The sequence below is a fragment of the Salvelinus alpinus genome, chromosome 2, assembly GCF_045679555.1.
Source record: "Salvelinus alpinus chromosome 2, SLU_Salpinus.1, whole genome shotgun sequence".
In the NCBI taxonomy this organism is placed as follows: Eukaryota; Metazoa; Chordata; class Actinopteri; order Salmoniformes; family Salmonidae; genus Salvelinus; species Salvelinus alpinus.
Window position 1 is genome coordinate 21,401,251 of NC_092087.1, and position 12,910 is coordinate 21,414,160.

General features: G+C 43.2%; 1 protein-coding gene across 12 annotated transcripts in view; it reads left to right on the forward strand.

Annotated features, from left to right (window-relative positions):
- LOC139556293 (inositol 1,4,5-trisphosphate-gated calcium channel ITPR1-like) overlaps positions 1–12,910 on the forward strand; it is a 161,483-nt gene that overhangs the window by 6,027 nt on the left and 142,546 nt on the right. For all 12 annotated transcript variants that reach the window (XM_071370089.1, XM_071370148.1, XM_071370118.1 and 9 more), the window contains exons 2-3: positions 2,745–2,858; positions 10,028–10,098. In XM_071370089.1, the coding sequence (XP_071226190.1) occupies positions 2,767–2,858; positions 10,028–10,098 (163 nt within the window). In that variant the 5' untranslated portion in view covers positions 2,745–2,766. The remainder of the gene's footprint in view (positions 1–2,744; positions 2,859–10,027; positions 10,099–12,910) is intronic.

The window sequence follows — 12,910 nt, forward strand, 5'->3', positions numbered from 1 at the left end:
TGTTTTCGGACATTTTCAATCTCTCTCTAGCTCAGGCCGTTATCTCCACCTGTTTCAAGATGTCCACTATCATCCCCGTGCCCAAGAAAGGGAAAGTAACTGCACTGAATCACTACTGACCCTTAGCACTCACTTCCGTCATCATGAAGTGCCTTTAGAGTCAAAGACCACATCACCTCCTTCCTTCCCGACACACTCGACCCTCTCCGAAAAAGATCATCAGGAACATAAGCCACCCGAGCCATGGCCTGTTCTCCCCAATTCCATCACTCAGATTCTGGCAATACAGACATCCTACTCTGCCCCCACCCCAATGGACATTTTATCATGCTGAATAGCCTCCCTCCCTCCCTTTCAATGGACAATTACGCTGCCCACACCCAATGTACATTTTATATTTAAGCAATAAGGCCAACGGAGGTGTGGTATATGGCAAATATATTCATGGCTAAGGTCTGTTCTTAAGCATGATGCAATGCGGAGTGCCTGGACATTCCCCTTAGCCATGGTATACTGGCCATATACAGTATCACAAACCCCAGAGGTGCCTTATTGGTATTATAAACTGGTTACCGATGTAATTAGAGCAATAAAAATAAATGTTTCCTCATACCCGTGGTATACGGTCTGATAAACCACGGCTTTCAACCAATCAGCATTCAGAGCTCGAACCATCATTGTCACATTGTCACTGTAAAGTCCATGGAGAATAAGTGCACCTCCTCCCAGCTGCCCACTGCACTGAGTTTAGGAAACACTGTCACCACCGATAAATCCATGATAATCGATCATTTCAATAAGCATTTTTCCAAGACTGGCCATGCTTTCCACCTGGCTACCCCTACCTCAGCCAACATCTCAGCACCCCCTGCAGCACCCCCCCCCACGTTTCTCCTTCACCCAAATACAGACAGCAGATGTTCTGAAAGAGCTGCAAAATCCGAATCCCTACAAATCAGCGGGGAAGACAATCTGGACCCTCTCTTTGTAAAATTATGCGCCGAAATTGTTGCAACCCCTGTTAGCCTATTCAACCTCTTTCGTATCGTCTGAGATCCCCAAAGATTGGAAAGCTGCCGCGATCATCCCCCTCTTCAAAGGGGGAGACACTCTAGACCCAAACTGTTATAGACCTATGTCCATCCTGCCCTGCCTTTCTAAAATCTTCGAAAGCCAAGTTAATAAACAGATCCCCGACCATCTCAAATCCCACCGTACCTTCTCCACTATGCAATCTGGTTTCCGAGCTGGTCATGGGTGAACCTCAGCCATGCTCAAGGTCCTAAATGATATCATAACCGCCATCAATAAGAGACAGTACTGTGCAGCCGTCTACATCGACCTGGCTTTATACATCTGACCCTTCTTTAGACACTCTGCTAACAAACCTACAAACGAGCTTCAACGCCATACAACACTTCTTCCGTGGCCTCCAACTGCTTTTAAATGCTAGTAAAACTAAATGCATGCTCTTCAACCGATTGCTGCCCGCAACCTCCCGCCCGACTAGCATCACTACTCTGGACGGTTCTGACCTAGAATATGTGGACAACTACAAATACCTAGGTGTCTGGTTAGACTGTAAACTCTCCTACCAGACTCACGTTAAGCATCTCCAATCCAAAATTAAATCTAGAATCGGCTTCCTATTTCGCAACAAAGCCTCCTTCACTCATGCTGCCAAACATACCCTCGTAAAACTGACTATCCTACTGATCCTTGACTTTGGCGATGTCATTTACAAAATAGCCCCCAACACTCTACTCAGCAAACTGGATGTAGACCATCACAGTGCCATCCGTTTTGTCACCAAAGCCCCATATACTACCCACCACTGCGACCTGTATGCTCTCGTTGGCTGGCCCTCACTGCATAACTGTCGCCAAATCCACTGGCTCCAGGTCATCTATAAGTCTTTGCTAGGTAAAGCCCTTATCTCAGCTCACTGGTCACCATGGCAACACCCACCCGTAGCACGCGCTCCAGCAGGTATATTGCACTGGTCATCCTCAAAGCCAACACTTCCTTTGGCCGCCTTTCCTTCCAGTTCTCTGCTGCCAATAACTGGAACGAATTGCAAAAATCTCTGAAGCTGGAGACTTATATCTCCTTCACTAACTTTAAGCACCAGCTGTTAGAGCAGCTTACTGATCACTGTACCTGTACACAGCCAATCTGTAAATAGCACACCCAACTACCTCATCCCCATATTATTACTTACCCTCTTGCTCTTTTGCACCCCGGTATTTCTACTTGTACATCATCATCTGCACATCTATCACTCCAGTATTAATGCTAAATTGTAATTTTTCTTTTCTATTGTGTTATTGACTGTACGTTTGGTTGTGTAACTCTGTGTTGTTGTCGCACTGCTTTGCTTTATCTTGGCCAGGTCGCAGTTGTAAATGAGAACTTGTTCTCAACTGGGCTACCTGGTTAAATAAAGGTGAAATACTAAAAAAAAACAGTTGTAAATGCGTGTGTAATATATTTATTTATTTTTTCATTCACACCTGCACTATTGGAGCTCGGAGCTTAATAATTTTACTGTACACTGCAACTAGGCATGAGACTAAATAAAAATCTATCTATAGTAACAATGTTATACATAGTGGTTCCTATGTAGTTACATGGTAATAACTGTAGGCCTATAGGTTAAATATGCAGTATTTATCAGTGTAAGTGACTGTACATCTGTGTGGTATATTTATCACACTAACTCTTGTCTCTTCCATCTTTTCCAGGCACAGTCCAGGGTGAGGCAACATGTCAGACAAGATGTCCAGTTTCCTCCACATCGGGGACATCTGCTCTCTCTATGCAGAGGGCTCCACCAGTGGATTTATCAGCACTTTAGGGTATGTCTGTCTGCCTACTGTTATACTGCTGCATATGAATCCAATCCCTCTCAACTTGAAAGACGCACATGCTCATAGATTCATGTCTGTCACAGTACACATCCAAGGTCAGACATGGGTTGTTGTACATTTACACATAAACATGCACATACACACAGAGCCAGGTACCAGTGAAATAATGAACCTGGTTGGTGTTTGGGGCCAGGGAGACAGCTGGAACTGCTGCCAAGGTGATAATGTCAAATAATGTAGGGGTTTATTTAACGGCTTAGTCTGAGTCATGGCTTTTATTTCTCAAGCTTTAATAATGTTTGCTCCTCTAGTGTTATTAGCAGAATAAACTCTTACTCATTCCATTGTTATTAAAGTAATACCATTTGATACCGGTTTCAGCTGATGTGGTGGAGCATATAATAAGAAAAGCTAGACTGCAGAATGCTTGTCATTGAGGTGATAACGTTCTATGCCCTTAGAAGACATCTTGAGAAAAGGCAAGAGAGAGTGTGTTTGGAGCTGGAGTGTGAGAGGCAGAGGTCACAGAAAATTTTTGGAGTCCAGCTGAGGATGTAGAATAGCAGTGGAGAGGGAGGACTGAGGACACAGAAGTGAGGGGGTTAAAGGCGAAGGAGAGAGCAAGGGGGAGGAGAAAGTGAAACAGTAGGGACGGTGAGTGTCAGGGAAGAGAGGAATGTGTTTGAACAAGTGAAATGTTATATTGAATGGGATAGTGTCAGTGGGATACAGAGCAGGTGATGTGTTGGCTGTTTATAGGATGTGTTGGCTGTCCTTTTTGTCTCTCTTCCAAGTTGTACCATTAGTAAAACCATGAAATGATGGTCCTAAGTGGCTTAAATTATTTTGCTTCCTGTGTTTGAATTTAAATATTGAGAGCTTATGCTGTATACATTATACAGAAGCGATTGCTCAAATTAAACTGTACATTTTAACTCGTCCTTCCCCTATGTGATCACACCCATTTAACAGAATTTCACGCCTAAACTTTCATCACGGCTCAGTGAGGGTTGAGGGAGATCATTGACTGAAGCATGAGCTGAATTCACAACAAGGCTGATGAGCTTGACAACACTTCATCCTCTAGTTCTCTGGCGTCAGAGCTGCGAAACTGCCTCGTCTCCTTCCTGTTCCTCCCTTCTATTTTCTGCTCCTGCCTGTTTGTTGTTCTTTTCCCTCAGTGAAAATGAACACGGTATCTGTGTTGCCATCTCCACTCTTAGCCTCCTTTTTAGCATTGTGATCCATGCCTCTTAATCATACATCGTCACTATCTGGCCCTTTGCTGGGGCCCCATTCAAGCCTTGCCCTGCCATCTCTCAAGAAGCCCCTGCTCTTACATAAATTGCGTAACCAGGCCATGGAAACAAATGTGTGCATGGCTTTGAAGAGCAGCACCTTGACCATATTCGGTTGTCAAGTTGCCAGCCTGGTAATCACTTATTTTTTTTCTCCCTCTGGTCCCCTCTCTGTTGTGGTGGCCCTCTGTTAGGAGATGAGCTGAAGGGAAGGAGCTATATTTAGCAACAGCAGGCAGTGTACAGGAGGCTGTGATACTGTTGGTTGTCTCTGTGTATCATACTGCCCATTTATAAAGCTTTGTAACGAGCCACCTGGTCTGCAGCTGGTTTTGAGAGGACTGTTCTGTTCACTACTGTACCAGGGGTCTGGCCTGGGCTGGCTGCTTCTTGGAGCACAGAGCAAGACTGCTGCCCTTTGCTGATTTTACATCGACGTTATTACACCTCTTTACATTATTACACCTCTTTACAGGCTCTGCATAGGAATTCAGTTGAATGACGTCTAGCATCTTCCTTGTAGTGTGTAGGCTGTATTGTTCTGTAGGACATTATTATATTGTTTAAATAATGTGTAATTCATACAGATACATTTATCCATAATCAGTACAATTCAGTGCATCCATGTGATGCATGGACAAGATATTAGTAAATAAAACAAATAGCCTAAATCTATCGTAACCCAATTCATTTCCCTTGGGGATATGCTTACAGTGTGTTTTTATTTAAACAATATAATAATGTCCTACAAAACAATACATAGCCTGCACAGGCTATAAATGGAAAATGCTGACTGGACTGGCTCCAGAACCCCATCGAGGTGTCATATTTATCTTTCCGACTACCTGCCAAGCATCCTGTGTTTTGCAGCCAGGAGTAAATCTGAGGCCTATAATGGACTGAGCTTTTATGAAATTGATTATTCCATGGGTGTTATACCTGTGTAGTAACAATGTAAATACTATAGTAACAGCAGTGTAGTTACATATTATTTTAATAAGTGCTTTGGGTGTGCTTTATAATGACAACTGAAGGGAGTTGAGTGTTTTTCTACTAATAAGGAGCGGTCTCTATTCCTCTTGTGTAATTACAATAAACATTCAACTCCATAACTGTTATTAGTTAACAATACTATGTAACATGTCAATACAACGTTGTGCCTTGTGTAATGTGTTGCTACACAGGTATAAGAGCAACAACTCTGATTTAAAATATCCGACACCAATAGTGTTAATGGCTCAGCAGAATGCTCCAAGAATGATGATCCAGATGAGGACTTAGTCCCATTCTTGCATTGCTGCACCAAAATAGGAATCAGACAGAGAGTGGTCCTCTGTAGTTCAGATGGTACCGAATGTCGCTTGCAACGCCAATATAGTGGGTTTGATTCCCGGACCACCTGTACGTAAAATGTATGCATGCGTGACTGTACAGATGTAGGATTTTACACTGAACAAAAAATACATACAACAATTTCAAAGATTTTACTGAGTTACGGGTTATATAAGGAAATCAGTCATTTGAAATAAATTCATTAGGTCCAAATCTATGGATTTCACGTGGCTGGGAGTACAGCTATGCATCTGTTGGTCACAGATACCTTAAAAAAAAGGTAGCGGTGTGGATCAGAAAACCAGTCAGTATCTGTTACCACCATTTGCCTCATGCAGCGCAACACATTTCCTTCGCATACTCTTAGAGGAAAAGGGTTCCAAAAGGCTTCTTTGGGTGTCCCCATAGGATAACCCTTTTTGCCTCCTCTGTGGAAAGGGTTCTACCTGGAACCAAATAGGGTTCTCCTATGGGGACACCCAAAGAACACTTTTGGAACCAGCGTGCCACTGGCCATCAAAGGTGAGCATTTGCCCACTGAAGTCGTTTATGACGCCGAACTGCAGTCAGGTCAAGACCCTGGTTAGGATGACGAGCAAGTAGATGAGCTTCCCTGAGACGGTTTCTAACAATCTGTGCAGAAATTCTTTGGTTGTGCAAACCCACAGTTTCATCAGCTGTCCGGATGGCTAGTCTCAGACCATCCCGCAGGTGAAGAAGGCGGATGTGGAGGTCCTGGGCTGGCGTAGTTACACATGGTTTGCGGTTGTGAGGCCGGTTGGACTTATTGCCAAATTCTCTAAAACAACATTGGAGGCGGCGTATGGTAGAGAAATTAACCTTAAATTCTCTGGCAACAGCTCTGGTGGACATTTCTGCAGTCAGCATGCCAATTGCAGATTCCTTCAAAACTGGAGTTGTCTGTGGCATTGTGTTGTGTGACAAAACTGCACATTTTAGAGTTGCCTTTTATTGTACCCAGCACAAGGTGTACTACCTGTGTAATGATGTTTTAATTGGCTTCTTGATATGCCACACTTGTCAGGTGGATGGATTATTTTAACAAAGGGGAAATGCTCACTAACAGGGATGTAAACAAACTTGTGTACCAAATTTGAGAGAAATAAGCTTTTTGTGCGTATGAAACATTTCTGTGATCTTTTATTTCAGCTCATGAAACATGTGACCAACACTTTACAGGTTGCATTTATATTTTTGTTCAGTATAATTTGAGCCAGTTTGCTACAGCAGGAAAATAATCCTGCAGCAACAGGAAATGGAAATTATGTGGATTATAATTACTGGAATAGTTTGTAGGGGGTTGATACATTTTTTTGTTAGGGCAAATCAAATCTGAAATTTCAAAGTGGAAATTACTAACTTTAGAGGCCTTTTTCAAAACTCAAATACACTACAAGTTTGTACAAAAGCATCTGTTAAATGGCATATATTATTATATATTAGAGTGCTTGATGAATGCCATTCACAGATGTTCAGGTGTTCAAATTCCAAGTGCCTCTATCAATTCAGCTGTGTTTTCTTAAGTTTAATAAAGCTCAATGGATTTAGATGTTTAGGAGTTAGGCTAAATGTGAATAGCCATGTAATAATAAGTATTAGTAATAATAATGCAAAAAAAATCTAGAGCCCTTGAAACCCAAGAGTTTTAACCACCTAAAAGCTTTATTTACAGGCACAGCTCCAATCCTTTAATATTCCTCATTTCACCAGCTTCTCCCAAACCAAATATTTATTTTCATAATACCCCCTTAATACACATTTCAGCCAGGAATTCAGAGGAAATTTCAGTTAAAGCTGTTCTTGCTCTGTTTATTTTTTAGCTCAGAAGGTTTGGTTTAGTTCTGAGTGAGCAGACTGGCTTAGTATTGCTATGAATGCCCTTACAGCAGGTAGACAATGAAACATAGTTCATCCACTAATTAGACTGCTTGATTTCAGGCCTTCATGTCCTTATACTGTAGGTTCTCTCAATGCGCGGCTTCCAGAGAGGGCTGTGCCCTGCTCGGCCAATATTGGGCATACTGAGTTTGATGGACAGTTCCCACAGCAATCTGCCCTCTACACCTCTTGACCAATAATCTTGTTGTTGATACAATGAAGTAGTGCCATTATGCACTGTGATGCTGATTTGTGATGCATGCAGGGTTAACATAGTCTCTCTGCCACCTAACTCCAATCAGAGTCTGGAAAGGCTCTTGATGTTGTCGGCACGATGGGTCGATAAGGATAACACAGTGCCACCGACACGGCCAGCTACCAAGGACTGTGGGCTCTCCTTCCCCGTGGCTGACTAGAGTAAGACAGTTAAACATGTTAACCCTCGCAAGGCTGCCGGCCCAGACGGCATCCCTAGCCACGTCCTCAGAGCATGCAGCCAGCTGGTCTGTTTACGGACATATTCAATCAGTCTCTATCACAGCCTGCCATCCCCACATGTTTCAAGATGGCCACCATTGTTCCTGTACCCAAGAATGCAAAGGTAACTTAAGTGAGTGCTACGGGGCGATAGTCATTTAGTTATGTCATCATGAGTGCTTTGAGAGACTAGTCAAGGATCATATCACCTCCACCTTACCTGTCACCCTAGACCCACTTCAATTTGCTTACCGTCCCAATAGGTTCACAGACGATGCAATTGCCATCACACTGCACACTGCCCTATCCCATCTGGAGGAATACCTATGTAAGAATCCTGTTCATTGACTATACAGTAGCTCAGCATTCAACACAATAGTACCCTCCAAGCTGATCATCAAGCTCGAGGCCCTGGGTCGGAACCCCGCCCTGTGCAATTGGGTCCTGGACTTCCTGACGGCCGCCCCCAGGTGGTGATGGTAGGAAACAACAGCTCCACTTCGCTGATCCTCAACACTGGGGCCCCACAACACTGGCGCCCCACAAGGGTGCGTGCTCAGCCCCCTCCTGTACTCCCTGTTCACCCATGACTGCGTTGGGCATGCACGCCTCAAACTCAATCATCAAGTTTGCGGACGACACAACCTTAGTAGGCTTGATTACCAACAATGACGAGACAGCCTATAGGGAGGAGTTGAGGGCTCTGGGAGTGTGGTGTCAGAAAATATACTCCCACTCAACGTCAACTAAACAAAGGAGATTATTGTGGACTTCAGCAGAGGGAGCACCCCCCTATCCACATCGACGGGACAGCAGTGGAGAAGGTGGAACGTTTTAAGTTCCTCAGCGTACATATCACTGACCAACTGAAATGGTCCACCCACACAGACAGTGTGGTGAAGAAGGAGCAACAGCGCCTCTTCAACCTCCAGGAGGCTGAATAAATTTGGCTTGGCACCTAAAACCCTCACAAACTTTTACAGACGCACAATTGAGAGCATTCTGTCAGGTTTCATCACCGCCTGGTACGGCAACTGCACTGCCCGCAACCACAAGGCTCTCCAGAGGGCGGTGCGGTCTGCACAAAGCATCACTGAGGGCAAACTACCTGCCCTCGAACACCTACAGCACCCGATGTCACAGGAAAGCCAAAAATATCGTCAAGGACAACCACCAGAGCCACTGCCTGTTCACCCCGCTATCATACAGAAGAAGAGATCAGTACAGGTGCATAAGAACTGGGACTGAGAGACTGGAAAAACAGCTTCTATCTCAAGGCCATCAGACTATTAAATAGCCATCACTAGCACAGAGAGGCTGCTGCCTACATACACAGACCTGAAATCATTGGCCACTTTAATAAATGGAACACTAGTCACTTTTAATAATGTCACTTTAATAATGTTTACATATCCTGCATTACTCATCTCATATGTATATACTCTATTGTATACTATTTACTGTATCTTAGTCTATGCTGCTCTGACATTGCTCGTCCATATATTTATATATTCTTAATTCCATTCCTTAGATTTGTGTGTCTTGTTAGATATTGCTGCACTGTCGGAACTAGAAGCACAAGCATTTCGCTACACCCGCAATAACACGCGTATGTAACCAATAAAATTTGATAATGATTGGTTTTCATTTATGTCTTTCTCACTCAAACATCCACATGGACAGCCACACAAGCCCCGAGCACCGCCCCCTTCCAATACAGTTGTTGTGTTTTCAAATCCCCCCCCCCCCCCCGGAAAAAGAAACCGTCTAAGAGAACCAATCAAAGCTCATTAAGAAATAAGCACAAATCTGTGCAAATATTGCATTTACAACGGCCTCCTGTCCAGACCGGTGTGTCAGCTCTCCCTCGCTGACCATGTGAGTTGCATCAGCCAGGCTAGGAGTAGCATAGATCAAATATAGGTTGTAGTTATGAGTAAAAGAGAGGTTTATTATCCAGATGGAGATTACAGTACTGAGCGACTCAACAGTATTGTTTGTGCTGTGTATGCACGTGTATCAGTGGCATTCACTGCTCAGAATGAAACTTGTGGCTGATGTATTGTTTGTCTGTTTCTGCAGGCTAGATGTATGTGTAGTTAGAAGGATGAGTGTTTGATTGACAGCTGTCATTGCTCCTCCTGTTCCCAGGCTTGTGGATGACCGCTGTGTGGTACAGCCAGACACAGGGGACCTCAACAACCCGCCCAAGAAGTTCAGAGGTAATGAGTACACCCCTTCTATCACTCTGTTCAGGCTGCTGTTCAAATGCAAGCGTCCAACCCATACTGTGGGATCAAAGAGTCAGCAAGGAGTTATGGCATTGATTCATGTGACCTTTTTTCACTCTAGTTTCCTCTCTTAGTCCATTCTCTGCTCAGATTGTCATTACAATGGATATGATGTCAGCTGGAAAAAGCCTTGTAGAATCTCTTCCAACTCTGAGGCCATCATTGCAAGAGGATTATAACTAAGTACTGTGGGTTTAACCGAGTGGTTTGTGCTCCATGTAAGCATTAGATCAGTAGTTGACACTGAGGAGATTTAAAAGGTATGTTGAGACATGGAGCCATGACCCCTGATCCTTTGTTATGACATGTGAACTGATGTCTGTGGAAATGAAACTCTACTGAAGCTAATTAACCTTGTTTTCACCTGACTCCCCTCACTGAAATGTGGCACTAGACTATACTGCAGTACAGGATACATTACAGTACAGTTAATACACCACATTGTGTGACCTAGTGAGAGACCTGTACCCTGTGTTAACTCTGGTGGGGGTGGTTAACTCTGATTCCCTTAGTTCTTTCACCACTAAACTAAAATTTTCCTCCATATTATTCTTATACTTGTATCTGGTAGTGGCAGCGTTTTTTAAATTAAAGGTGTTGGCAAATGTATCTAATGTCTTCAGACTATGAAAAGATGGCAGAGTGCCATGTTTCTTTCATTATTGAGGCTGATTCATGCAGTCCATTTCCTGCAAATGTAAGCAGTGTGGATTACGCCAGAACAGAGTTTAGTGTTTCTGAGACTGTCTGGAACAGGCTTGTGTGTTCTGTGAGTAAGAGATAGTAGGCTATTTACTGACAGTTTCTCAAGGCATTTAGGATTGTTGTCAGGAATACATTTTAGTCATTTAGCAGACGCTGTTATCCAGAGCGACTTACATTGCATTCATCTTAAGATAGCTAGGTGAGACAACAACATCACAATCGTAGCACGGGGGGAGGGGGGACTTATTTAAGATACTCTTCTTTAAGATACTCGTGAGACTTATTTACGATACTCTTTAAAGAGATAGGGTATCGGACGTTTTCAGAAGATGGGCAGGGACTGACATTAGACGTAAGCTTTTTCCACCATTGGGCAGCCAGGACAGAGAAGAGTTTTGACTACAAGACTAAGCTAGTATATAGCCTGGTCATGAGTCATGCTCCGGGATCATGCATTAGATCTGATTGATCTACATACAGTACATCTTTCATGACAGGTCTGACAGGCTTCAATGCTCATATTCAAAGTATTTCTATGAACAGATTAGCATTCCAAATCATATAGATTGATGCAGTAGTGCCGATTATGCATCCTACTGGGTGTTGGACTCCTGTGTGTTGCCAGGGTTTTCCTACAGTAATGTTGCCTGTGAAATGTCAAACTATTTGGTGGCTTTGAGGCCCATTTGTCCCTAAAGCGAGCCCTGGATAATTTCTTGATGTTGATTGCAAACCCTTGTTCCCAGCTTGCTGTTATTGGGGTTTGGATTTGAGCAGGCTGAGGCAGCAACAAATATAGTTGTTTAATGTGAGATTGTTTACTTCGCTTTCACTGGAACTAGAGCTTCATATCTTCAGAGGCATCTTAATCCAGTAACAACACTGTCCTCCAAAGAAAACAAATCATTCTACGAGTGTATTTTGATGCCACTGCTGTTTCATGCTTGGATGTTTTGGAATTCACCTTTATTGTTTCAACACGTCTAATGCCAATGGTTTGTTGTATAGTCATTCAACAACACCAAATAGTCGGCCCAATTACTGTGATTAAAGAGGTGATAGTACACTGGTGTTTGTCATTAATTGCCATGGCTCTCTGTCAGTTTGAACTGGAGCCGGGTCAATACTATTGCCATAGTAACAACATATTGGCCTTTCCCTGATGGAGATTTCAATGGTGGATTACGTGTGCTACTGTCTCTTTAGCTCATGTGGAACACATCTGCTTAATGCAAATGCTGAATTTCATAATGAACTGTGTTTGGTACAGAATATGATGATGATGATTATACTAGACTACACTCTCATGTATAGTAGCACTTCGATTGAAACTAGATTAGGTTATTTTGGGGAGAGCTTTATCTACCAGCTATGGATTTGTATGATTGGTTGGGGTTTATATCAAGCTTCTGTTTTTAACTTTATTCTCAGTCTTGGCGAACATATGTAACTTTTTCCCCCACTCAACCATACAACCTAGCCTAGACGTTATTGAGAATTCTAGTCTGATCAGTGATGTCAGACAGTAAAAAAACAACCTGAGTGTTGACAGTTTTTACAGTGGATCCCTCCCTTTACCTCAAGGTCAGTGCAGAACGATTCTGGTAGCAGCAGAGAGGGCCTGCTGGGAGTGGTTGTGATGCTCCTGCTGATGGGCACCTGGAAGCTCTGGCTGCATACGGTCTCAGTCTCTAATGGAGCCGTTTTTAAATTAGCACAATACATTGGCAGGCCTCCAGTGCAGACCTTTGAAAATACATTTTTGAGTGGCAATCACGTCATTTCAATGTGAGTTTCATTTATTCGAATCAAGGTCATGGAAATTAAATTGACCATTTTATCCCTGAAAATGAGAGTCCTAGTTTACTTTATATAGCACGTCCGTGTCATTGTCACACAAATCACTCTATATTATGTCAACCTTCAGTGACAATGGTGACAAAATGAAGATGTACTGTGTAATGAAACACACCACAACTCCTCTAGTATATTGTACTCTCCTGCACTGTAGCACAATGGAAGATGATTGAATGTAAGG